At 56.3% G+C, this 27,120-nt stretch overlaps 1 protein-coding gene across 4 annotated transcripts in view; it reads right to left on the bottom strand.

The window, feature by feature from the left end:
* The window catches only part of LOC139055355 (urease accessory protein UreD-like), a 91,705-nt gene that overhangs the window by 28,332 nt on the left and 36,253 nt on the right, over positions 1 to 27,120 (bottom strand). For 2 of the 4 annotated variants that reach the window (XM_070532787.1, XM_070532788.1), the window contains exon 6: positions 8,013 to 8,119. The exons of the other annotated variants lie outside the window; for them this stretch is intronic. In XM_070532787.1, the coding sequence (XP_070388888.1) occupies positions 8,013 to 8,119 (107 nt within the window). The remainder of the gene's footprint in view (positions 1 to 8,012; positions 8,120 to 27,120) is intronic. 4 annotated transcript variants of the gene reach the window in all.

Raw genomic sequence — 27,120 nt, forward strand, 5'->3', positions numbered from 1 at the left:
TCAGAGACCTGGATTGGGAAGAATGGGGGATAAAAATTAATGAAGAAGACCTTAGTAACTTCCGGTTCGCTGATGATATTGCCATGCTTTGTAACTCATGGGACCAATTGCAAGGCATGCTCACTGACCTGGAGAGGCAAAGCAGAAGGGTGGGTCTGAAAATTAATCTGCAGAAAACTAAAGTAATGTTTAAGAGTCTCGGAAGAGAACAGCAGTTTACGATAGGTAGCGAGGCACTGGAAGTGGTAAGGGAATACATCTACTTAAGGCAGGTAGTGACCACGGATCCGGATAATGAGATTGAAATAATCAGAAGAATAATAATGGGCTGGGGGGCGTTTGGCAGGAATTCTCAGATCATGAATAACAGGTTGCCATTGTCCCTCAAGAGAAAAGTGCATAACAGCTGTGTCTTACCCGTACTCACGTACGGGGCAGGAACCTGGAGGCTTACGAAAAGGGTTCTACATAAATTGAGGACGACGCAACGAGCTATAAAAAGAATAATGATGGGTGTAACATTAAGGGATAAGAAAAGAGCAGATTGGGTGAGGGAACAAACGAGAGGTAATGACATCTTAGTTGAAATAAAAAAAATGGGCATGGGCAGGACATGTAATGAGGAAGGAAGATAACCGATGGTCATTAAAGGTTACGGACTAGATTCCAGGAGAAGGGAAGCGTAGCAGGGGGCGGCATAAAGTTAGGTAGGCGGTTGTGATTAAGAAGTTTGTAGGGACAACATGGCCACAATCAGCACATCACCGGGGTAGTTGGAGAAGTATGGGAGAGGCCTTCGCCCTGCAGTTGGCGTTGTCAGGCTGATGATGATGAAATGCGGCCGCCGTGGCCGGGATTCGTTCCCGCGACCTCGTGCTTAGCAGCCCAGCACCATAGCCACTAAGCAAACGCGGCGAGTTATATGAAAAGTTATACTAAATACTTTTTTTGAAAGAAGACAGCTTGCCTACAGGATAGAAACTTCCTATGATATTTATATTATTTGAAGGACCGAAATTAACTTCGAAGCGTAGACGTCGCTTCCGGCACCGTACTTATAAGCGAACACAAATGTGCTATATTCCTACCCTCAATAAACAATAGGCAAACTAACGATTGTTTTTCTTATTTATTTATTTCACTTTATTTATATACATAAGATACACTGCAGTCAGAGGACTACGCAGTTGAGCGTACACCATACTGCAAAATAACATAGTGCAAAACAAAATTCATAGATAAGTGAAAAAATAAAAAGAAATGTGGTAACCCTTGAGAGAAGACGATTTTGGCAAGACATTAGGTACAACATCAAAATAAAAGCAAAGAGCTCAATAATAATTTCAATTGCTTTCGCATCATCAATCATTCGCAGGCATTCAGGCAAGGGGTTCGTTTATGCGATAGTGCGATAGAAAAACAAATGTTGAAAAAACGTAGTGCGAGCAAACTATGGTGCTGTCTGAAGATTAGGAGCGTGCCGAGTTGGTGGTCATAAAAGGGGCCGTAAATATGAATTAGGATTAATATTAAATTCATTACAGAGCAACAGTAAAATTTGTATTCTAGACTCGGCTCTCTTTATATCTCAAAAGAAAATGTTACTCATTAGCTGAGTCGGTGAATCCTTGCCATGATGGAAGTTAAGAATGAAACGAACTGCCTTCCTTTGAATCATTTCAAGTTTGCCAATATTTTTTTTGATACGGATCCTAAGCTGTGCTAGTTGGGGCTATTGCAGTTGGGCTCTTTTATATGAGATGGGGCTGCGTTTAGTTTCTGTCGAAGAAGCCCAAGATTTCTCGAAGCGGGCACACATATTTTATTAATGTGACTGAGCCATGTTAGATTATAAGTGATAGTAACCCCTGAATATTGAAGCCCATAGACTTAGGTTAGTAAATGCTTGATAAGTTTATAATCAGATGACACAGTATTTTTCTAATTAAAGATCTGGAAGAAAGCAAATTTGGCGTCGTTTAATTGCATCGACCAAACCTGGCACCACTTTTAAACAGCGTTAATGCTAGTCTGAAAGCTTTCTTGGTTTCCCGGGAAGTGACAATTTTAAAGGGAATGCAAAGAACCTGAGGCCTACTAATGTGTCGTTGGCGTGCTAGTATCATCTATATAGGTGAGGAACGGTGCAGAGCCAAGAGCACTCCCATAGGTAATTCTAGATGATACCCGGGGGACCCCACATAAGTATCCCTGCATTTCGAGAAACTGAAATCGGTTAGAGAGGTAAAACGAGTCCATTTGACAAGAGTTGTAGGAAGACCAATTCTTTATTTATTTATTCTTTATTCAAGAATTACCCCGCATTGCCCGAAGGCGTTATAGCAGGGGGGTTACAGGAGGGAAAAAACCAATCTTCATTCGTACAGCACACTTGCTCTTCACACAGCTGATTCCACTCCACAATAGTTTTCACAAAAAAGGAATCCGCAAACAAGTGCGTCCTGGCACGGTATTCGCGAATTTTAAGTGAATGGTCATTACGCCTAGAAATATAATGTGGTTCTTTCAAGTAGCTTTTACTGCTAATTCCAGTCTTATTATTAAATATGAGGTATAAAAACTTCAGTCTCAACTTTTTCCGCCGAGAGGAAAGCAGCTCCCAATTCAATTCAAGTTTCATTTCAGTACAACTTTCTCTCCGCCCATACCGCCCCAGGACGAACCTAGCAGCTCGGTTTTGAATTCTTTCCAGCTTATCAATCAAGTTTTTCTGCACGGGGTCCCAGACGGCACAGGCGTATTCCAAAATTGGTCTAACACATGTTAAGTAAGCAGTTTTCTTTAGGTTCGGCTGTGAACATTTCAAGTTCCTCTGAATAAAATTGAGTGCCCTACCAGCTTTTACAATGACGTCATCTACATGAGCAGACCATGAACAGTCGGATGAGAGCGTCACACCTAGATACTTGTATATAGGTTCGTTTTTTATCAGGGTATTATTTATCTGGTAAAGATTTACAATCCGCTTCTTCTTTCTTGTAAAACATACATGAACACACTTTTTTAAATTCAAATTCATCTTCCATGTGGAACACCAAGTATTAATACATTCTAAGTCAGATTGTAACATGGCAGCATCTTGTTCACTCTTAATCTTCCTATAAACAACACAATCGTCGGCAAACAACCGAATACATGAAGAAATACCAACATAAATATCATTTATATAAAGTAGAAACAAAAGTGGCCCTAAGACTGAGCCCTGTGGGACTCCTGACGTCACATCAGCGTATGCCGAGCTTTTTCCATTCAAAACAACACATTGTCGGCGCTGAGACAGATAATTTTCAATCCAAGCGAGTACGCTTGAGTGAATGTTTAACATTTTAAGTTTAATAAGAAGAAGTGGATGTGACACTGTATCGAATGCCTTGCGAAAGTCTAAAAAGATACAATCTGTTTGTCCTCCCTCGTCAACATCGAATGCCAATTCGTGATAAAATTCAATTAATTGTGTTGTGCAAGATAGACCTTTCCGAAACCCGTGTTGTTCTTTGATTAGTATATTATTATTTGTTATGTGACCCATTATCTCGGAATATATAGTATGCTCAATGATTTTGCACGAGATGGATGTTAGTGAGATCGGCCTGTAATTCGCGACATCTCTTTTCGAACCCCCTTTATGAATAGGTACAACTTGAGCGGTTTTCCAGTCATTAGGTAAGAGTCCTGTGGATAGCGATTTCTCATAGATTAAATAAAGGTACATCGAGATAGGTGTAGCACACCGCTTTAGTATACGTGGAGATATACCATCCGGACCGTTTGCTTTGGTTTCATCTATCACCTTTAGGAGTGCCTCAATGCCTCTAACGCTTAATTCAACTTGTTCCATTAAAGGAAGTCTGCTTGCATGTGGTGTAGAGCTATGATTGGATTTAGGTAGGAAGACAGATTGAAAATATGTATTCAAACACGTTGCCTTTTCAAAATCGTCTGTAATTATTTGTTGATTACAAACAATTTCATTTATTCCTACAAAATCTGATCCGCATCCTTTTAAAAACCTCCAAAATTGTTTAGGATTAGTTTTCATTCTGTCGTTGAGTGTCTTAAAGTACTCTTCCTTCGTATTTTTTATAGCAAACTTATACTCCTGTGTTACTTCAGATAACTTTTTTATGTGATTCATACTTTTAGTTCTTTTGTACCTATTAAATGCTCTCTTTCTTTTTTTAATTATTCTGAGAATACGCGAATTCACCCAGGGTTTCTTACGTTTTTTGAGTCTGGTGGAGTCTACGCTTGGAACATACTTGTCCGTAAGCTCAAGCAGTTTATCTTTAAATACCCGCCATAAACCATGGATGTCGTAATCCTCAGCAAGACATTCAAAAACCGGCAAGTAATCGAGGAGCTCCTGGGAGATACTAGGATAATCACCTTTTTCGAAGAAAAAAACTCTCCTTGATGTGCGTGACGTTGATCGGTTAATATCTGTTTTAATGTTTGCAATGACGGCGTGATGGTAACTTACTCCTGGTATTATATAAACCGAGCTAATAAGGGTAGGGGAACTGCAGAACAAAAGGTCCAGAATGTTACTATTCCGAGTTGGAGCACTGACATACTGTAATAGTCTTCTGCAGTTGTAGTGTAAATCTGCTAAGTAAAACGTGATCAACTACCTTACAGAAATCTAAAAATGCAATATCAATTGGTTCACTTTTATGAAGTGCTAGGGCCAATTCATGAATGGTTGCGGGTAGTGGTGTGGTGGTAGACAAACGTTTTCTGAAACCATGTTGGAAGTGAGAAATATTTCGTTATCTAGAAATTATACAATGTAATCGGAAACCAAATGTTCCATAAGCTTCGAGGCAGATGATGTTATGAAATTCCTAGGTAGTTAGAAGCATACAGTCGATCACCTTTCTTAAACACGGATCCTACAAGAGATAGAAGCCAATCATTTGGAAGGGAGCCTTCAGCAAAAGATAATCTCAACAAGTGGGTTATGCCCAAATGGTTCGGCACAGCAGCGCAGAAATGCATTTGCGATTTTCATCTGGCCCAACGGAACTTTTATTTTTCAGGGTAAGTATCATATTAGGTACTCCTTCATAGCTTATAAAATTTGCAGAAATAGTTAAAAGACAAGAGCTGAATGTGATGGTATGGTGGTCTGGTGAAATACGGAGTGAAGGTAGAGATCAAACCGGTTTGCCATCTCGCTTCCATTCGTTATGACGCAGCCAATAACCAAACTCTGGTCATCTTTCTCGCCAGAGTCATCTATATAGCGCCATCATATCTCAAGACTATTATTTAAAGATGTTGCGAGGCGAATGTGAAATATAGGTGGCCTTATCATAGGAGTTTTGACGCTATAGCTCATTTTTTAAGCCGCTACACATCCACGTAAACCTAAGGTTTTCTTTGTTCATGTTTTATTCTTGGATGGAGGTGAATGATATCTCTAGTCATCCATAGATTGACTTTGCTCTTTCGAACGCGCTTGTTGGGTTGATAACTATTAATATGGTAATGAACAGAAGCTTTAACTTGTTCCACAGAGAAGAGACATCGTCCGGAAGCTCATCCCACGGAAACCAAAGGCGATCTAAAACTTTTTCAGCATCGGCTTGGGAGTAGTCCTTTATAATTTTGGTGGCTTTAGATGCGCGTTTCGAATACCAAGAAGAACGGACAGGCATACAGTATCATGGTTTGAGATGCATTTTTAATATGTACTCTGGGCTCAGCAATACTACAATTATTAAACATCAGGTATAATACAGAACCGGCTTTGCCGGCATCTCTCGTAAACTCAGTAGCAGTTGGCATCAGGTCACACATCACCATGACACAAGTAGTGAACTTACATTGGCACCACACCCGCAATCAGCAACACTCCAGTCAACAACGGGAACATTAAAAGTTCCAGCAAGAGAAAATTGATAGTGACTTAAATATCTTTACGTGATTTGAATGTGAAAGCATTATGACTTCACTAATTAATTGGTCACGTCCGTGATACATGAAATCATGCATTGTCAGCTGCCCTTCACAAGTCTACGTTAACCGACCTTAATTCACCTTAATCCACCTTGCTTTAATATGTATCAACCTTATAATCCACTTTAATCCGCCTTGTTCTAATTTGTACCACTCTTAATCCACCTTAGTCTATTTTATTCCACCTTCATCCACTTTACATCACCTTCATTCACTTTACTTCACCCTAATTCACTTTACTCCAAGTTACCTCACCTTACTCTGACTTGTCCTAACATTCATTCCTCTGCCTTACATTAATTCACCTCTGTTCAATTTATTTCACATTATTTCACTTCAATTCACATAAATTACTCGTAGTTACTACTAATTAGCACTGTCATACCATATACTATCTTCTTAATTACTATCGACGTAATACAACCCGCTGAAGACGTCACATTGATCTTTTGTACCACTCATTGCAGACAACATCGGCTTTACCGCCACGTGCTATATATAATGCTTTTACATTAATAATATGGTCTTTTTTATATAACTACAAATGGACATACAACTTTTCTAAATGTTCAGGCGGAGAGACTGTTAGTCTCTAATTAGTGCATATGCTGAAGAGTTGACTCCAAGAATTCACTTTTACAGCCAGACTTTCCTGATCTGCCATGTCGTTTAAATTTCAAAGCCGTCTAGTGGGTGTTTTAGTACGACACCTACACCGCAGCACGCATTCGATCTGTTTCACCGGAATATTTGGTGTCAGGGCGGTATTACAACAAAATCAGAATCAAGTGACCGATAAAAGAAATTTTAATTACAACTCTTCATTTGTAGCAAGCTGTGCGTTTAGATTTAAAACGCGGAATTTTTTGTGTGTAACAGATGTATCGCCTCAGTCTGCCGCAGCTATCCGAGAAGTCAAAACAATGCGCTCACTTTCTTGCAAAATTCAGGCGACTCCCTTAATGTTCAGCCTATCGCGAATGAGAGGCCTTGTCCTCTCGCGGCCAGCCCTGACACTTTCCCGTCAAAGCTCGCGCTTGCGTAGTGTGGAATGCCTGTAATTCTTTTGCAACCTTCTTTCCTTGGAATTTCACCTTATAGCTTGTTCTTGCGTGAGGTTCTCAAAGTACTCCATTACAGCTGGCGCTTTCCCAGTTGGCCAAGACCGCGAATACAAGTGACCGATTTGAATTTCATACCTAGTCGCTTTTGTATACCTCAGCGACAACCTTCACATTTAGCTTGTATTGATCTTCGGTGTGTTGTTCGACGGCGCCATAGATGATTACGCTCGATCGTGGACTGCGATCCTCGAGGTTTGTTAATTTGCTGATTTCCCATGCCATCATGATTTTGACAGAGGCGATCAAGTCTTCTAGTGACCTTAATCACGGGGATTTAACATTAAGTTTATTTTAAAATTTTTCAATCGAACACACCCGTGAATCGAAATCCAGCAGGAGTTGGCCGTTCTCACTGAAATGCTGCTAGTGCTGGTAATTCAGTGCTTATTTCACTTTGGCGGGACCTGAAGTTTCCTCAACGCCTCCACAAAGCAGCATTTTTGCACACAAGCGGACAGTCGAAAGCAACAATTTGGCCTGTGCGTGTATACATAATAATAAATATATATATATATATATATATATATATATATATATACATATATATATATATATATATATATATATATATATATATATATGATAAAACTGATAAAAAGCTTTAAAAATGAAACACTTTATTCATTGACATTAGCAACATCCCGTTTCTGTGGTAGGTCAAAAACTTTGACATGTACAGCTCTAAAGAAAGCACACTGCGCAAGCTGGTCAAGAGGACCTTGACTAGTCTACGAAAACAAAACTATATTTGTTATGAGCTTCTGAATATAATACATACGTATTGGTTAGAATCTATTTTTGTTCAGTACTACGCATACTCTGAAGTCGTCCAGAACTATGCATCTAAGCGTTCGTCGCACATCCTTGCGAAACAGTACTGCGCAATGGGGGAAGCTGGCACGTTACCTGTTCCGATGACAAGCACAGAATCCTAATTACGCATCCCCTCAGCTTTCCATCATCGGAGCGGAGCGGGCTGCAGGCCGCGACAAAAGAGCGGCTCGGCTGGACGCCTGCGAAATGCACGCGCCCAAGGTGACACAGCCGGAAATAATTGGCGCACCGTGCTCACAGAGTTATATAGCCGCGTGAATACGCAGCCTGCGGCTCATGTGAAAGGGAACGCCGACATTTTTATTTGTAATTCCTGGCTGTATTCCAATCACTAACATTAAAAAATTCGCGCAGAAACTTATCTGGAAGTTCTCTAAGTACATGCGTAAGCAATGTTGCACTTGTTCATCTCCACGCAGCCCGGTGTCATCCTATGAATCCTGATCTGACAAGTATAAGCGACGACGCCGCCACGACAGGAAATGCTGCGGAAGGCGGCGCAAAGTGAATTGGTGACGAAAGGAAACTACTTCAGGTGGCGCTGCCACGTGTCTTCATGACGTTCAAATCACTGTAAGATGTTGCAGTTCTTCCGCGTCGAACCATTGTCAACCGTGACAAAACGCACAGCGGCAGCGGCTGCGTATGGCGCGGCCGTACACGAGAGGAACGAGGGCAAGTAGCGCGCCGTCTTTCTCCATACCGTGCAAGGCTCCAGTCTGGGGGACGTAGGGGAGACTTTCTACTCTGGCTGCGGCTGCGTATGGCGCGGCCGTGCACGGGAGGAACGAGGGCAAGTAGCGCGCCGTCTTCCTCCATCACGTGCAAGGCTCCAGTATGGGGGAGGTAGGGGACACTTTCTACTCTGGCTGCGGCTGCGTGTGGCGCGGCCGTGCACGGGAGGAACGAGGGCAAGTAGCGCGCCGTCTTCCTCCATCACGTGCAAGGCTCCAGTATGGGGGAGGTAGGGGACACTTTCTACTCTGGCTGCGGCTGCGTATGGCGCGGCAGTGCAAGGGAGGAACGAGGGCAAGTAGCGCGCCGTCTTCCTCCATCACGTGCAAGGCTCCAGTATGGGGGAGGTAGGGGACACTTTCTACTCTGGCTGCGGCTGCGTATGGCGCGGCAGTGCAAGGGAGGAACGAGGGCAAGTAGCGCGCCGTCTTTCACCATCACGTGCAAGGCTCCAGTATGGGGGAGGTAGGGGACACTTTCTACTCTGGCTGCGGCTGCGTATGGCGCGGCCGTGCAACGGAGGAACGAGGGCAAGTAGCGCGCCGTCTTCCTCCATCACGTGCAAGGCTCCAGTATGGGGGAGGTAGGGGAGACTTTCTACTCTGGCTGCGGCTGCGTATGGCGCGGCCGTGCACGGGAGGAACGAGGGCAAGTAGCGCGCCGTCTTCCTCCATCACGTGCAAGGCTCCAGTATGGGGGAGGTAGGGGACACTTTCTACTCTGGCTGCGGCTGCGTGTGGCGCGGCCGTGCACGGGAGGAACGAGGGCAAGTAGCGCGCCGTCTTCCTCCATCACGTGCAAGGCTCCAGTATGGGGGAGGTAGGGGACACTTTCTACTCTGGCTGCGGCTGCGTATGGCGCGGCAGTGCAAGGGAGGAACGAGGGCAAGTAGCGCGCCGTCTTCCTCCATCACGTGCAAGGCTCCAGTCTGGGGGACGTAGGGGAGACTTTCTACTCTGGCTGCGGCTGCGTATGGCGCGGCCGTGCACGGGAGGAACGAGGGCAAGTAGCGCGCCGTCTTCCTCCATCACGTGCAAGGCTCCAGTATGGGGGAGGTAGGGGACACTTTCTACTCTGGCTGCGGCTGCGTGTGGCGCGGCCGTGCACGGGAGGAACGAGGGCAAGTAGCGCGCCGTCTTCCTCCATCACGTGCAAGGCTCCAGTATGGGGGAGGTAGGGGAGACTTTCTACTCTGGCTGCGGCTGCGTATGGCGCGGCCGTGCAAGGGAGGAACGAGGGCAAGTAGCGCGCCGTCTTCCTCCATCACGTGCAAGGCTCCAGTATGGGGGAGGTAGGGGAGACTTTCTACTCTGGCTGCGGCTGCGTATGGCGCGGCCGTGCACGGGAGGAACGAGGGCAAGTAGCGCGCCGTCTTCCTCCATCACGTGCAAGGCTCCAGTATGGGGGAGGTAGGGGACACTTTCTACTCTGGCTGCGGCTGCGTATGGCGCGGCCGTGCAAGGGAGGAACGAGGGCAAGTAGCGCGCCGTCTTCCTTCATCACGTGCAAGGCTCCAGTATGGGGGAGGTAGGGGAGACTTTCTACTCTGGCTGCGGCTGCGTATGGCGCGGCCGTGCAAGGGAGGAACGAGGGCAAGTAGCGCGCCGTCTTCCTCCATCACGTGCAAGGCTCCAGTGTGGGGGAGGTAGGGGAGACTTTCTACTCTGGCTGCGGCTGCGTATGGCGCGGCCGTGCAAGCGAGGAACGAGGGCAATTAGCGCGCCGTCTTTCTCCATACCGTGCAAGGCTCCAGTCTGGGGGAGGTAGGGGAGACTTTCTACTCTGGCTGCGGCTGCGTATGGCGCGGCCGTGCACGGGAGGAACGAGGGCAAGTAGCGCGCCGTCTTCCTCCATCACGTGCAAGGCTCCAGTATGGGGGAGGTAGGGGAGACTTTCTACTCTGGCTGCGGCTGCGTATGGCGCGGCCGTGCAAGGGAGGAACGAGGGCAAGTAGCGCGCCGTCTTCCTCCGTCACGTGCAAGGCTCCAGTATGGGGGAGGTAGGGGAGACTTTCTACTCTGGCTGCGGCTGCGTATGGCGCGGCCGTGCAAGGGAGGAACGAGGGCAAGTAGCGCGCCGTCTTCCTCCATCACGTGCAAGGCTCCAGTATGGGGGAGGTAGGGGACACTTTCTACTCTGGCTGCGGCTGCGTATGGCGCGGCCGTGCAAGGGAGGAACGAGGGCAAGTAGCGCGCCGTCTTCCTCCATCACGTGCAAGGCTCCAGTATGGCTGAGGTAGGGGAGACTTTCTACTCTGCCTGCGGCTGCGTATGGCGCGGCCGTGCAAGGGAGGAACGAGGGCAAGTAGCGCGCCGTCTTCCTCCATCACGTGCAAGGCTCCAGTCTGGGGGAGGTAGGGGAGACTTTCTACTCTGGCTGTGGCTGAGTATGGCGCGGCCGTGCAAGCGAGGAACGAGGGCAAGTAGCGCGCCGTCTTTCTCCATACCGTGCAAGGCTCCAGTCTGGGGGAGGTAGGGGAGACTTTCTACTCTGGCTGCGGCTGCGTATGGCGCGGCCGTGCACGGGAGGAACGAGGGCAAGTACCGCGCCGTCTTCCTCCATCACGTGCAAGGCTCCAGTATGGGGGAGGTAGGGGAGACTTTCTACTCTGGCTGCGGCTGCGTATGGCGCGGCCGTGCAAGGGAGGAACGAGGGCAAGTAGCGCGCCGTCTTCCTCCATCACGTGCAAGGCTCCAGTATGGGGGACGTAGGGGAGACTTTCTACTCTGGCTGCGGCTGCGTATGGCGCGGCCGTGCAAGGGAGGAACGAGGGCAAGTAGCGCGCCGTCTTTCTCCATCACGTGCAAGGCTCCAGTCTGGGGGAGGTAGGGGAGAATTTCTACTCTGGCTGCGGCTGCGTATGGCGCGGCCGTGCAAGGGAGGAACGAGGGCAAGTAGCGCGCCGTCTTCCTCCATCACGTGCAAGGCTCCAGTCTGGGGGAGGTAGGGGAGACTTTCTACTCTGGCTGCGGCTGCGTATGGCGCGGCCGTGCAAGCGAGGAACGAGGGCAAGTAGCGCGCCGTCTTTCTCCATACCGTGCAAGGCTCCAGTATGGGGGAGGTAGGGGAGACTTTCTACTCTGGCTGCGGCTGCGTATGGCGCGGCCGTGCAAGGGAGGAACGAGGGCAAGTAGCGCGCCGTCTTTCTCCATACCGTGCAAGGCTCCAGTCTGGGGGAGGTAGGGGAGACTTTCTACTCTGGCTGCGGCTGCGTATGGCGCGGCCGTGCAAGGGAGGAACGAGGGCAAGTAGCGCGCCGTCTTCCTCCATCACGTGCAAGGCTCCAGTAGGGGGGAGGTAGGGGACACTTTCTACTCTGGCTGCGGCTGCGTATGGCGCGGCCGTGCAAGGGAGGAACGAGGGCAAGTAGCGCGCCGTCTTTATCCATACCGCGCAAGGCTCCAGTCTGGGGGAGGTAGGGGAGACTTTCTACTCTGGCTGTGGCTGCATATGGCGCGGCCGTGCAAGGGAGGAACGAGGGCAAGTAGCGCGCCGTCTTCCTCCATCACGTGCAAGGCTCCAGTATGGGGGAGGTAGGGGACACTTTCTACTCTGGCTGCGGCTGCGTATGGTGCGGCCGTGCAAGGGAGGAACGAGGGCAAGTAGCGCGCCGTCTTTCTCCATACCGCGCAAGGCTCCAGTCTGGGGGAGGTAGGGGAGACTTTCTACTCTGGCTGCGGCTGCGTATGGCGCGCCCGTACAAGGGAGGAACGAGGGCAAGTAGCGCGCCGTCTTTCTCCATACCGTGCAAGGCTCCAGTATGGGGGAGGTAGGGGACACTTTCTACTCTAGCTGCGGCTGTGTATGGCGCGGCCGTGCAAGGGAGGAACGAGGGCAAGTAGCGCGCCATCTTCCTCCATCACGTGCAAGGCTCCAGTCTGGGGGAGGTGGGGGGGACTTTCTACTCTGGCTGCGGCTGCGTATGGCGCGGCCGTGCAAGGGAGGAACGAGGGCAAGTAGCGCGCCGTCTTTCTCCATACCGTGCAAGGCTCCAGTCTGGGGGAGGTAGGGGACACTTTCTACTCTGGCTGCGGCTGCGTATGGCACGGCCGTGCAAGGGAGGAACGGGGGCAAGTAGCGCGCCGTCTTTCTCCATACCGTGCAAGGCTCCAGTCTGGGGGAGGTAGGGGAGACTTTCTACTCTGGCTGCGGCTGCGTATGGCGCGGCCGTGCAAGGGAGGAACGAGGGCAAGTAGCGCGCCATCTTTCTCCATACCGTGCAAGGCTCCAGTCTGGGGGAGGTAGGGGAGACTTTCTACTCTGGCTGCGGCTGCGTATGGCGCGGCCGTGCAAGGGAGGAACGAGGGCAAGTAGCGCGCTGTCTTCCTCCATCACGTGCAAGGCTCCAGTATGGGGGAGGTAGGGGACACTTTCTACTCTGGCTGCGGCTGCGTGTGGCGCGGCCGTGCACGGGAGGAACGAGGGCAAGTAGCGCGCCGTCTTCCTCCATACCGTGCAAGGCTCCAGTCTGGGGGAGGTGGGGGAGACTTTCTACTCTGGCTGCGGCTGCGTATGGCGCGGCCGTGCAAGGGAGGAACGAGGGCAAGTAGCGCGCCGTCTTTCTCCATACCGTGCAAGGCTCCAGTCTGGGGGAGGTAGGGGACACTTTCTACTCTGGCTGCGGCTGCGTATGGCGCGGCCGTGCAAGGGCGGAACGAGGGCAAGTAGCGCGCCGTCTTTCTCCATACCGTGCAAGGCTCCAGTCTGGGGGAGGTAGGGGAGACTTTCTACTCTGGCTGCGGCTGCGTATGGCGCGGCCGTGCAAGGGAGGAACGAGGGCAAGTAGCGCGCCGTCTTTCTCCATACCGTGCAAGGCTCCAGTCTGGGGGAGGTAGGGGAGACTTTCTACTCTGGCTGCGGCTGCGTATGGCGCGGCCGTGCAAGGGAGGAACGAGGGCAAGTAGCGCGCCGTCTTCCTCCATCACGTGCAAGGCTCCAGTCTGCGGGAGGTAGGGGAGACTTTCTACTCTGGCTGCGGCTGCGTATGGCGCGGCCGTGCAAGGGAGGAACGAGGGCAAGTAGCGCGCCGTCTTTCTCCATACCGTGCAAGGCTCCAGTCTGGGGGAGGCAGGGGAGACTTTCTACTCTGGCTGCGGCTGCGTATGGCGCGGCCGTGCAAGAGAGGAACGAGGGCAAGTAGCGCGCCGTCTTTCTCCATACCGTGCAAGGCTCCAGTCTGGGGGAGGTAGGGGACACTTTCTACTCTGGCTGCGGCTGCGTATGGCGCGGCCGTGCAAGAGAGGAACGAGGGCAAGTAGCGCGCCATCTTTCTCCATACCGTGCAAGGCTCCAGTCTGGGGGAGGTAGGGGACACTTTCTACTCTGGCTGCGGCTGCGTATGGCGCGGCCGTGCAAGGGAGGAACGAGGGCAAGTAGCGCGCCGTCTTTCTCCATACCGTGCAAGGCTCCAGTCTGGGGGAGGTAGGGGAGACTTTCTACTCTGGCTGCGGCTGCGTATGGCACGGCCGTGCAAGGGAGGAACGAGGGCAAGTAGCGCGCCGTCTTTCTCCATACCGTGCAAGGCTCCAGTCTGGGGGAGGTAGGGGAGACTTTCTACTCTGGCTGCGGCTGCGTATGGCGCGGCCGTGCACGGGAGGAACGAGGGCAAGTAGCGCGCCGTCTTCCTCCATCGCTTGCAAGGCTCCAGTCTGCGGGAGCTAGGGGAGACTTTCTACTCTGGCTGCGGCTGCGTATGGCGCGGCCGTGCAAGGGAGGAACGAGGGCAAGTAGCGCGCCGTCTTTCTCCATACCGTGCAAGGCTCCAGTCTGGGGGAGGTAGGGGAGACTTTCTACTCTGGCTGCGGCTGCGTATGGCGCGGCCGTGCAAGGGAGGAACGAGGGCAAGTAGCGCGCCGTCTTTCTCCATACCGTGCAAGGCTCCAGTCTGGGGGAGGTAGGGGAGACTTTCTACTCTGGCTGCGGCTGCGTATGGCGCGGCGGTGCACGGGAGGAACGAGGGCAAGTAGCGCGCCGTCTTCCTCCATCGCTTGCAAGGCTCCAGACTGGGGGAGCTAGGGGAGACTTTCTACTCTGGCTGCGGCTGCGTATGACGCGGCCGTGCAAGGGAGGAACGAGGGCAATTAGCGCGCCGTCTTCCTCCATCGCTTGAAGGCTCCAGTCTGGGGGAGCTAGGGGAGACTTTCTACTCTGGCTGTGGCTGCGTATGGCGCGGCCGTGCAAGGGAGGAACGAGGGCAAGTAGCGCGCCGTCTTTCTCCATACCGTGCAAGGCTCCAGTCTGGGGGAGGTAGGGGAGACTTTCTACTCTGGCTGCGGCTGCGTATGGCGCGGCCGTGCAAGAGAGGAACGAGGGCAAGTAGCGCGCCGTCTTTCTCCATACCGTGCAAGGCTCCAGTCTGGGGGAGGTAGGGGACACTTTCTACTCTGGCTGCGGCTGCGTATGGCGCGGCCGTGCAAGGGAGGAACGAGGGCAAGTAGCGCGCCGTCTTTCTCCATACCGTGCAAGGCTCCAGTCTGGGGGAGGTAGGGGAGACTTTCTACTCTGGCTGCGGCTGCGTATGGCACGGCCGTGCAAGGGAGGAACGAGGGCAAGTAGCGCGCCGTCTTTCTCCATACCGTGCAAGGCTCCAGTCTGGGGGAGGTAGGGGAGACTTTCTACTCTGGCTGCGGCTGCGTATGGCGCGGCCGTGCACGGGAGGAACGAGGGCAAGTAGCGCGCCGTCTTCCTCCATCGCTTGCAAGGCTCCAGTCTGCGGGAGCTAGGGGAGACTTTCTACTCTGGCGGCGGCTGCGTATGGCGCGGCCGTGCAAGGGAGGAACGAGGGCAAGTAGCGCGCCGTCTTTCTCCATACCGTGCAAGGCTCCAGTCTGGGGGAGGTAGGGGAGACTTTCTACTCTGGCTGCGGCTGCGTATGGCGCGGCCGTGCAAGGGAGGAACGAGGGCAAGTAGCGCGCCGTCTTTCTCCATACCGTGCAAGGCTCCAGTCTGGGGGAGGTAGGGGAGACTTTCTACTCTGGCTGCGGCTGCGTATGGCGCGGCGGTGCACGGGAGGAACGAGGGCAAGTAGCGCGCCGTCTTCCTCCATCGCTTGCAAGGCTCCAGACTGGGGGAGCTAGGGGAGACTTTCTACTCTGGCTGTGGCTGCGTATGGCGCGGCCGTGCAAGGGAGGAACGAGGGCAAGTAGCGCGCCGTCTTTCTCCATACCGTGCAAGGCTCCAGTCTGGGGGAGGTAGGGGAGACTTTCTACTCTGGCTGCGGCTGCGTATGGCGCGGCCGTGCACGGGAGGAACGAGGGCAAGTAGCGCGCCGTCTTCCTCCATCGCTTGCAAGGCTCCAGTCTGCGGGAGGTAGGGGAGACTTTCTACACTGGCTGCGGCTGCGTATGGCGCGGCCGTGCAAGGGAGGAACGAGAACAAGTAGCGCGCCGTCTTCCTCCATCGCTTGCAAGGCTCCAGTCTGCGGGAGGTAGGGGAGACTTTCTACTCTGGCTGCGGCTGCGTATGGCGCGGCCGTGCACGGGAGGAACGAGGGCAAGTAGCGCGCCGTCTTCCTCCATCGCTTGAAAGGCTCCAGTCTGCGGGAGGTAGGGGAGACTTTCTACTCTGGCTGCGGCTGCGTATGGCGCGGCCGTGCACGGGAGGAACGAGGGCAAGTAGCGCGCTGTCTTCCTCCATCGCTTGCAAGGCTCCAGTCTGGGGGAGCTAGGGGAGACTTTCTACTCTGGCTGCGGCTGCGTATGGCGCGGCCGTGCAAGGGAGGAACGAGGGCAAGTAGCGCGCCGTCTTTCTCCATACCGTGCAAGGCTCCAGTCTGGGGGAGGTAGGGGAGACTTTCTACTCTAGCTGCGGCTGCGTATGGCGCGGCGGTGCACGGGAGGAACGAGGGCAAGTAGCGCGCCGTCTTCCTCCATCGCTTGCAAGGCTCCAGACTGGGGGAGCTAGGGGAGACTTTCTACTCTGGCTGCGGCTGCGTATGACGCGGCCGTGCAAGGGAGGAACGAGGGCAATTAGCGCGCCGTCTTCCTCCATCGCTTGCAAGGCTCCAGTCTGGGGGAGCTAGGGGAGACTTTCTACTCTGGCTGTGGCTGCGTATGGCGCGGCCGTGCAAGGGAGGAACGAGGGCTAGTAGCGCGCCGTCTTTCTCCATACCGTGCAAGGCTCCAGTCTGGGGGAGGTAGGGGAGACTTTCTACTCTGGCTGCGGCTGCGTATGGCGCGGCCGTGCACGGGAGGAACGAGGGCAAGTAGCGCGCCGTCTTCCTCCATCGCTTGCAAGGCTCCAGTCTGCGGGAGGTAGGGGAGACTTTCTACACTGGCTGCGGCTGCGTATGGCGCGGCCGTGCAAGGGAGGAACGAGAACAAGTAGCGCGCCGTCTTCCTCCATCGCTTGCAAGGCTCCAGTCTGCGGGAGGTAGGGGAGACTTTCTACTCTGGCTGCGGCTGCGTATGGCGCGGACGTGCACGGGAGGAACGAGGGCAAGTAGCGCGCCGTCTTCCTCCATCGCTTGAAAGGCTCCAGTCTGCGGGAGGTAGGGGAGACTTTCTACTCTGGCTGCGGCTGCGTATGGCGCGGCCGTGCACGGGAGGAACGAGGGCAAGTAGCGCGCCGTCTTCCTCCATCGCTTGCAAGGCTCCAGTCTGCGGGAGGTAGAGGAGACTTTCTACTCTGGCTGCGGCTGCGTATGGCGCGGCCGTGCACGGGAGGAACGAGGGCAAGTAGCGCGCCGTCTTCCTCCATCGCTTGCAAGGCTCCAGTCTGCGGGAGCTAGGGGAGACTTTCTACTCTGGCTGCGGCTGCGTATGGCGCGGCCGTGCAAGGGAGGAACGAGGGCAAGTAGCGCGCCGTCTTTCTCCATACCGTGCAAGGCTCCAGTCTGGGGGAGGTAGGGGAGACTTTCTACTCTGGCTGCGGCTGCGTATGGCGCGGCCGTGCACGGGAGGAACGAGGGCAAGTAGCGCGCCGTCTTCCTCCATCACGTGCAAGGCTCCAGTATGGGGGAGGTAGGGGAGACTTTCTACTCTGGCTGCGGCTGCGTATGGCGCGGCCGTGCAAGGGAGGAACGAGGGCAAGTAGCGCGCCGTCTTCCTCCATCACGTGCAAGGCTCCAGTATGGGGGAGGTAGGGGGAGACTTTCTACTCTGGCTGCGGCTGCGTATGGCGCGGCCGTGCAAGGGAGGAACGAGGGCAAGTAGCGCGCCGTCTTCCTCCATCACGTGCAAGGCTCCAGTATGGGGGAGGTAGGGGACACTTTCTACTCTGGCTGCGGCTGCGTATGGCGCGGCCGTGCACGGGAGGAACGAGGGCATGTAGCGCGCCGTCTTTCTCCATCACGTGCAAGGCTCCAGTCTGGGGGAGGTAGGGGAGACTTTCTACTCTGGCTGCGGCTGCGTATGGCGCGGCCGTGCAAGCGAGGAACGAGGGCAAGTAGCGCGCCATCTTCCTCCATCACGTGCAAGGCTCCAGTATGGGGGAGGTAGGGGAGACTTTCTACTCTGGCTGCGGCTGCGTATGGCGCGGCCGTGCAAGGGAGGAACGAGGGCAAGTAGCGCGCCGTCTTCCTCCATCACGTGCAAGGCTCCAGTATGGGGGAGGTAGGGGACACTTTCTACTCTGGCTGCGGCTGCGTATGGCGCGGCCGGGGAAGGGAGGAACGAGGGCAAGTAGCGCGCCGTCTTTCTCCATACCGTGCAAGGCTCCAGTATGGGGGAGGTAGGGGACACTTTCTACTCTAGCTGCGGCTGCGTATGGCGCGGCCGTGCAAGGGAGGAACGAGGGCAAGTAGCGCGCCATCTTCCTCCATCACGTGCAAGGCTCCAGTCTGGGGGAGGTGGGGGAGACTTTCTACTCTGGCTGCGGCTGCGTATGGCGCGGCCGTGCAAGGGAGGAACGAGGGCAAGTAGCGCGCCGTCTTTCTCCATACCGTGCAAGGCTCCAGTCTGGGGGAGGTAGGGGACACTTTCTACTCTGGCTGCGGCTGCGTATGGCGCGGCCGTGCAAGGGAGGAACGAGGGCAAGTACCGCGCCGTCTTTCTCCATACCGTGCAAGGCTCCAGTCTGGGGGAGGTAGGGGAGACTTTCTACTCTGGCTGCGGCTGCGTATGGCGCGGCCGTGCAAAGGAGGAACGAGGGCAAGTAGCGCGCCGTCTTTCTCCATACCATGCAAGGCTCCAGTCTGGGGGAGGTAGGGGAGACTTTCTACTCTGGCTGCGGCTGCGTATGGCGCGGCCGTGCAAGGGAGGAACGAGGGCAAGTAGCGCGCCGTCTTTCTCCATACCGTGCAAGGCTCCAGTCTGGGGGAGGTAGGGGACACTTTCTACTCTGGCTGCGGCTGCGTATGGCGCGGCCGTGCACGGGAGGAACGAGGGCAAGTAGCGCGCCGTCTTCCTCCATCGCTTGCAAGGCTTCAGTCTGCGGGAGGTAGGGGAGACTTTCTAAACTGGCTGCGGCTGCGTATGGCGCGGCCGTGCAAGGGAGGAACGAGAACAAGTAGCGCGCCGTCTTCCTCCATCGCTTGCAAGGCTCCAGTCTGCGGGAGGTAGGGGAGACTTTCTACTCTGGCTGCGGCTGCGTATGGCGCGGCCATGCACGGGAGGAACGAGGGCAAGTAGCGCGCCGTCTTCCTCCATCGCTTGAAAGGCTCCAGTCTGCGGGAGGTAGGGGAGACTTTCTACTCTGGCTGCGGCTGCGTATGGCGCGGCCGTGCACGGGAGGAACGAGGGCAAGTAGCGCGCCGTCTTCCTCCATCGCTTGCAAGGCTCCAGTCTGGGGGAGCTAGGGGAGACTTTCTACTCTGGCTGCGGCTGCGTATGGCGCGGCTGTGCAAGGGAGGAACGAGGGCAAGTAGCGCGCCGTCTTTCTCCATACCGTGCAAGGCTCCAATCTGGGGGAGGTAGGGGAGACTTTCTACTCTGGCTGCGGCTGCGTATGGCGCGGCGGTGCACGGGAGGAACGAGGGCAAGTAGCGCGCCGTCTTCCTCCATCGCTTGCAAGGCTCCAGACTGGGGGAGCTAGGGGACACTTTCTACTCTGGCTGCGGCTGCGTATGACGCGGCCGTGCAGGGGGGAACGAGGGCAATTAGCGCGCCGTCTTCCTCCATCGCTTGCAAGGCTCCAGTCTGGGGGAGCTAGGGGAGACTTTCTACTCTGGCTGTGGCTGCGTATGGCGCGGCCGTGCAAGGGAGGAACGAGGGCAAGTAGCGCGCCGTCTTTCTCCATACCGTGCAAGGCTCCAGTCTGGGGGAGGTAGGGGAGACTTTCTACTCTGGCTGCGGCTGCGTATGGCGCGGCCGTGCACGGGAGGAACGAGGGCAAGTAGCGCGCCGTCTTCCTCCATCGCTTGCAAGGCTCCAGTCTGCGGGAGGTAGGGGAGACTTTCTACACTGGCTGCGGCTGCGTATGGCGCGGCCGTGCAAGGGAGGAACGAGAACAAGTAGCGCGCCGTCTTCCTCCATCGCTTGCAAGGCTCCAGTCTGCGGGAGGTAGGGGAGACTTTCTACTCTGGCTGCGGCTGCGTATGGCGCGGCCGTGCACGGGAGGAACGAGGGCAAGTAGCGCGCCGTCTAACTCCATCGCTTGAAAGGCTCCAGTCTGCGGGAGGTAGGGGAGACTTTCTACTCTGGCTGCGGCTGCGTATGGCGCGGCCGTGCACGGGAGGAACGAGGGCAAGTAGCGCGCCGTCTTCCTCCATCGCTTGCAAGGCTCCAGTCTGCGGGAGCTAGGGGAGACTTTCTACTCTGGCTGCGGCTGCGTATGGCGCGGCCGTGCAAGGGAGGAACGAGGGCAAGTAGCGCGCCGTCTTTCTCCATACCGTGCAAGGCTCCAGTCTGGGGGAGGTAGGGGAGACTTCCTACTCTGGCTGCGGCTGCGTATGGCGCGGCCGTGCACGGGAGGAACGAGGGCAAGTAGCGCGCCGTCTTCCTCCATCACGTGCAAGGCTCCAGTATGGGGGAGGTAGGGGAGACTTTCTACTCTGGCTGCGGCTGCGTATGGCGCGGCCGTGCAAGGGAGGAACGAGGGCAAGTAGCGCGCCGTCTTCCTCCATCACGTGCAAGGCTCCAGTATGGGGGAGGTAGGGGGAGACTTTCTACTCTGGCTGCGGCTGCGTATGGCGCGGCCGTGCAAGGGAGGAACGAGGGCAAGTAGCGCGCCGTCTTCCTCCATCACGTGCAAGGCTCCAGTATGGGGGAGGTAGGGGACACTTTCTACTCTGGCTGCGGCTGCGTATGGCGCGGCCGTGCACGGGAGGAACGAGGGCAAGTAGCGCGCCGTCTTTCTCCATCACGTGCAAGGCTCCAGTATGGGGGAGGTAGGGGAGACTTTCTACTCTGGCTGCGGCTGCGTATGGCGCGGCCGTGCAAGGGAGGAACGAGGGCAAGTAGCGCGCCGTCTTCCTCCATCACGTGCAAGGCTCCAGTATGGGGGAGGTAGGGGACACTTTCTACTCTGGCTGCGGCTGCGTATGGCGCGGCCGGGGAAGGGAGGAACGAGGGCAAGTAGCGCGCCGTCTTTCTCCATACCGTGCAAGGCTCCAGTATGGGGGAGGTAGGGGACACTTTCTACTCTAGCTGCGGCTGCGTATGGCGCGGCCGTGCAAGGGAGGAACGAGGGCAAGTAGCGCGCCATCTTCCTCCATCACGTGCAAGGCTCCAGTCTGGGGGAGGTGGGGGAGACTTTCTACTCTGGCTGCGGCTGCGTATGGCGCGGCCGTGCAAGGGAGGAACGAGGGCAAGTAGCGCGCCGTCTTTCTCCATACCGTGCAAGGCTCCAGTCTGGGGGAGGTAGGGGACACTTTCTACTCTGGCTGCGGCTGCGTATGGCGCGGCCGTGCAAGGGAGGAACGAGGGCAAGTACCGCGCCGTCTTTCTCCATACCGTGCAAGGCTCCAGTCTGGGGGAGGTAGGGGAGACTTTCTACTCTGGCTGCGGCTGCGTATGGCGCGGCCGTGCAAAGGAGGAACGAGGGCAAGTAGCGCGCCGTCTTTCTCCATACCATGCAAGGCTCCAGTCTGGGGGAGGTAGGGGAGACTTTCTACTCTGGCTGCGGCTGCGTATGGCGCGGCCGTGCAAGGGAGGAACGAGGGCAAGTAGCGCGCCGTCTTTCTCCATACCGTGCAAGGCTCCAGTCTGGGGGAGGTAGGGGACACTTTCTACTCTGGCTGCGGCTGCGTATGGCGCGGCCGTGCACGGGAGGAACGAGGGCAAGTAGCGCGCCGTCTTCCTCCATCGCTTGCAAGGCTTCAGTCTGCGGGAGGTAGGGGAGACTTTCTAAACTGGCTGCGGCTGCGTATGGCGCGGCCGTGCAAGGGAGGAACGAGAACAAGTAGCGCGCCGTCTTCCTCCATCGCTTGCAAGGCTCCAGTCTGCGGGAGGTAGGGGAGACTTTCTACTCTGGCTGCGGCTGCGTATGGCGCGGCCATGCACGGGAGGAACGAGGGCAAGTAGCGCGCCGTCTTCCTCCATCGCTTGAAAGGCTCCAGTCTGCGGGAGGTAGGGGAGACTTTCTACTCTGGCTGCGGCTGCGTATGGCGCGGCCGTGCACGGGAGGAACGAGGGCAAGTAGCGCGCCGTCTTCCTCCATCGCTTGCAAGGCTCCAGTCTGGGGGAGCTAGGGGAGACTTTCTACTCTGGCTGCGGCTGCGTATGGCGCGGCTGTGCAAGGGAGGAACGAGGGCAAGTAGCGCGCCGTCTTTCTCCATACCGTGCAAGGCTCCAGTCTGGGGGAGGTAGGGGAGACTTTCTACTCTGGCTGCGGCTGCGTATGGCGCGGCGGTGCACGGGAGGAACGAGGGCAAGTAGCGCGCCGTCTTCCTCCATCGCTTGCAAGGCTCCAGACTGGGGGAGCTAGGGGACACTTTCTACTCTGGCTGCGGCTGCGTATGACGCGGCCGTGCAGGGGGGAACGAGGGCAATTAGCGCGCCGTCTTCCTCCATCGCTTGCAAGGCTCCAGTCTGGGGGAGCTAGGGGAGACTTTCTACTCTGGCTGTGGCTGCGTATGGCGCGGCCGTGCAAGGGAGGAACGAGGGCAAGTAGCGCGCCGTCTTTCTCCATACCGTGCAAGGCTCCAGTCTGGGGGAGGTAGGGGAGACTTTCTACTCTGGCTGCGGCTGCGTATGGCGCGGCCGTGCACGGGAGGAACGAGGGCAAGTAGCGCGCCGTCTTCCTCCATCGCTTGCAAGGCTCCAGTCTGCGGGAGGTAGGGGAGACTTTCTACACTGGCTGCGGCTGCGTATGGCGCGGCCGTGCAAGGGAGGAACGAGAACAAGTAGCGCGCCGTCTTCCTCCATCGCTTGCAAGGCTCCAGTCTGCGGGAGGTAGGGGAGACTTTCTACTCTGGCTGCGGCTGCGTATGGCGCGGCCGTGCACGGGAGGAACGAGGGCAAGTAGCGCGCCGTCTTCCTCCATCGCTTGAAAGGCTCCAGTCTGCGGGAGGTAGGGGAGACTTTCTACTCTGGCTGCGGCTGCGTATGGCGCGGCCGTGCACGGGAGGAACGAGGGCAAGTAGCGCGCCGTCTTCCTCCATCGCTTGCAAGGCTCCAGTCTGCGGGAGCTAGGGGAGACTTTCTACTCTGGCTGCGGCTGCGTATGGCGCGGCCGTGCAAGGGAGGAACGAGGGCAAGTAGCGCGCCGTCTTTCTCCATACCGTGCAAGGCTCCAGTCTGGGGGAGGTAGGGGAGACTTCCTACTCTGGCTGCGGCTGCGTATGGCGCGGCCGTGCACGGGAGGAACGAGGGCAAGTAGCGCGCCGTCTTCCTCCATCACGTGCAAGGCTCCAGTATGGGGGAGGTAGGGGAGACTTTCTACTCTGGCTGCGGCTGCGTATGGCGCGGCCGTGCAAGGGAGGAACGAGGGCAAGTAGCGCGCCGTCTTCCTCCATCACGTGCAAGGCTCCAGTATGGGGGAGGTAGGGGGAGACTTTCTACTCTGGCTGCGGCTGCGTATGGCGCGGCCGTGCAAGGGAGGAACGAGGGCAAGTAGCGCGCCGTCTTCCTCCATCACGTGCAAGGCTCCAGTATGGGGGAGGTAGGGGACACTTTCTACTCTGGCTGCGGCTGCGTATGGCGCGGCCGTGCACGGGAGGAACGAGGGCAAGTAGCGCGCCGTCTTTCTCCATCACGTGCAAGGCTCCAGTCTGGGGGAGGTAGGGGAGACTTTCTACTCTGGCTGCGGCTGCGTATGGCGCGGCCGTGCAAGCGAGGAACGAGGGCAAGTAGCGCGCCGTCTTCCTCCATCACGTGCAAGGCTCCAGTATGGGGGAGGTAGGGGAGACTTTCTACTCTGGCTGCGGCTGCGTATGGCGCGGCCGTGCAAGGGAGGAACGAGGGCAAGTAGCGCGCCGTCTTCCTCCATCACGTGCAAGGCTCCAGTATGGGGGAGGTAGGGGACACTTTCTACTCTAGCTGCGGCTGCGTATGGCGCGGCCGTGCAAGGGAGGAACGAGGATAAGTAGCGCGCCATCTTCCTCCATCACGTGCAAGGCTCCAGTCTGGGGGAGGTGGGGGAGACTTTCTACTCTGGCTGCGGCTGCGTATGGCGCGGCCGTGCAAGGGAGGAACGAGGGCAAGTAGCGCGCCGTCTTTCTCCATACCGTGCAAGGCTCCACTCTGGGGGAGGTAGGGGACACTTTCTACTCTGGCTGCGGCTGCGTATGGCGCGGCCGTGCAAGGGAGGAACGAGGGCAAGTAGCGCGCCGTCTTTCTCCATACCGTGCAAGGCTCCAGTCTGGGGGAGGTAGGGGAGACTTTCTACTCTGGCTGCGGCTGCGTATGGCGCGGCCGTGCAAAGGAGGAACGAGGGCAAGTAGCGCGCCGTCTTTCTCCATACCATGCAAGGCTCCAGTCTGGGGGAGGTAGGGGAGACTTTCTACTCTGGCTGCGGCTGCGTATGGCGCGGCCGTGCAAGGGAGGAACGAGGGCAAGTAGCGCGCCGTCTTTCTCCATACCGTGCAAGGCTCCAGTCTGGGGGAGGTAGGGGAGATTTTCTACTCTGGCTGCGGCTGCGTGTGGCGCGACCGTGCACGGGAGGAACGAGGGCAAGTAGCGCGCCGTCTTCCTCCATACCGTGCAAGGCTCCAGTCTGGGGGAGGTGGGTGAGACTTTCTACTCTGGCTGCGGCTGCGTATGGCGCGGCCGTGCAAGGGAGGAACGAGGGCAAGTAGCGCGCCGTCTTTCTCCATACCGTGCAAGGCTCCAGTCTGGGAGAGGTAGAGGATACTTTCTACTCTGGCTGCGGCTGCGTATGGCGCGGCCGTGCAAGGGAGGAACGAGGGCAAGTAGCGCGCCGTCTTCCTCCATACCGTGCAAGGCTCCAGTCTGGGGGAGGTGGGTGAGACTTTCTACTCTGGCTGCGGCTGCGTATGGCGCGGCCGTGCAAGGGAGGAACGAGGGCAAGTAGCGCGCCGTCTTTCTCCATACCGTGCAAGGCTCCAGTCTGGGAGAGGTAGGGGAGACTTTCTACTCTGGCTGCGGCTGCGTATGGCGCGGCCGTGCAAGGGAGGAACGAGGGCAAGTAGCGCGCCGTCTTTCTCCATACCGTGCAAGGCTCCAGTCTGGGGAAGGTAGGGGAGACTTTCTACTCTGGCTGCGGCTGCGTATGGCGCAGCCGTGCACGGGAGGAACGAGGGCAAGTAGCGCGCCGTCTTCCTCCTTCGCTTGCAAGGCTCCAGTCTGCGGGAGGTAGGGGAGACTTTCTACTCTGGCTGCGGCTGCGTATGGCGCGGCCGTGCAAGGGAGGAACGAGGGCAAGTAGCGCGCCGTCTTTCTCCATACCGTGCAAGGCTCCAGTCTGGGGGAGGCAGGGGAGACTTTCTACTCTGGCTGCGGCTGCGTATGGCGCGGCCGTGCAAGGGAGGAACGAGGGCAAGTAGCGCGCCGTCTTTCTCCATACCGTGCAAGGCTCCAGTCTGGGGGAGGTAGGGGACACTTTCTACTCTGGCTGCGGCTGCGTGTGGCGCGGCCGTGCACGGGAGGAACGAGGGCAAGTAGCGCGCCGTCTTCCTCCATACCGTGCAAGGCTCCAGTCTGGGGGAGGTGGGGGAGACTTTCTACTCTGGCTGCGGCTGCGTATGGCGCGGCCGTGCAAGGGAGGAACAAGGGCAAGTAGCGCGCCGTCTTCCTCCATCACGTGCAAGGCTCCAGTATGGGGGAGGTAGGGGACACTTTCTACTCTGGCTGCGGCTGCGTATGGCGCGGCCGTGCAAGGGAGGAACGAGGGCAAGTAGCGCGCCGTCTTTCTCCATACCGTGCAAGGCTCCAGTCTGGGGGACGTAGGGGAGACTTTCTACTCTGCCTGCTGCTGCGTATGGCGCGGCCGTGCAAAGGAGGAACGAGGGCAAGTAGCGCGCCGTCTTCCTCCATCACGTGCAAGGCTCCAGTATGGGGGAGGTAGGGGACACTTTCTACTCTAGCTGCGGCTGCGTATGGCGCGGCCGGGCAAGGGAGGAACGAGGGCAAGTAGCGCGCCGTCTTTCTCCATACCGTGCAAGGCTCCAGTATGGGGGAGGTAGGGGACACTTTCTACTCTAGCTGCGGCTGCGTATGGCGCGGCCGTGCAAGGGAGGAACGAGGGCAAGTAGCGCGCCATCTTCCTCCATCACGTGCAAGGCTCCAGTCTGGGGGAGGTGGGGGAGACTTTCTACTCTGGCTGCGGCTGCGTATGGCGCGGCCGTGCAAGGGAGGAACGATGGCAAGTAGCGCGCCGTCTTTCTCCATACCGTGCAAGGCTCCAGTCTGGGGGAGGTAGGGGAGACTTTCTACTCTGGCTGCGGCTGCGTATGGCGCGGCCGTGCAAGGGAGGAACGAGGGCAAGTAGCGCGCCGTCTTCCTCCATCACGTGCAAGGCTCCAGTATGGGGGAGGTAGGGGACACTTTCTACTCTGGCTGCGGCTGCGTGTGGCGTGACCGTGCACGGGAGGAACGAGGGCAAGTAGCGCGCCGTCTTTCTCCATACCGTGCAAGGCTCCAGTATGGGGGAGGTAGGGGACACTTTCTACTCTAGCTGCGGCTGCGTATGGCGCGGCCGTGCAAGGGAGGAACGAGGGCAAGTAGCGCGCCGTCTTTCTTCATACCGTGCAAGGCTCCAGTCTGGGGGAGGTAGGGGAGACTTTCTACTCTGTCTGCGGCTGCGTATGGCGCGGCCGTGCAAAGGAGGAACGAGGGCAAGTAGCGCGCCGTCTTTCTCCATACCGTGCAAGGCTCCAGTCTGGGGGAGGTAGGGGAGACTTTCTACTCTGGCTGCGGCTGCGTATGGCGCGGCCGTGCAAGGGAGGAACGAGGGCAAGTAGCGCGCCGTCTTTCTCCATACCGTGCAAGGCTCCAGTCTGGGGGAGGTAGGGGAGACTTTCTACTCTGGCTGCGGCTGCGTGTGGCGCGACCGTGCACGGGAGGAACGAGGGCAAGTAGCGCGCCGTCTTCCTCCATACCGTGCAAGGCTCCAGTCTGGGGGAGGTGGGTGAGACTTTCTACTCTGGCTGCGGCTGCGTATGGCGCGG

Source organism: Dermacentor albipictus, chromosome 2 (assembly GCF_038994185.2).
Source record: "Dermacentor albipictus isolate Rhodes 1998 colony chromosome 2, USDA_Dalb.pri_finalv2, whole genome shotgun sequence".
Lineage (NCBI taxonomy): Eukaryota > Metazoa > Arthropoda > Arachnida > Ixodida > Ixodidae > Dermacentor > Dermacentor albipictus.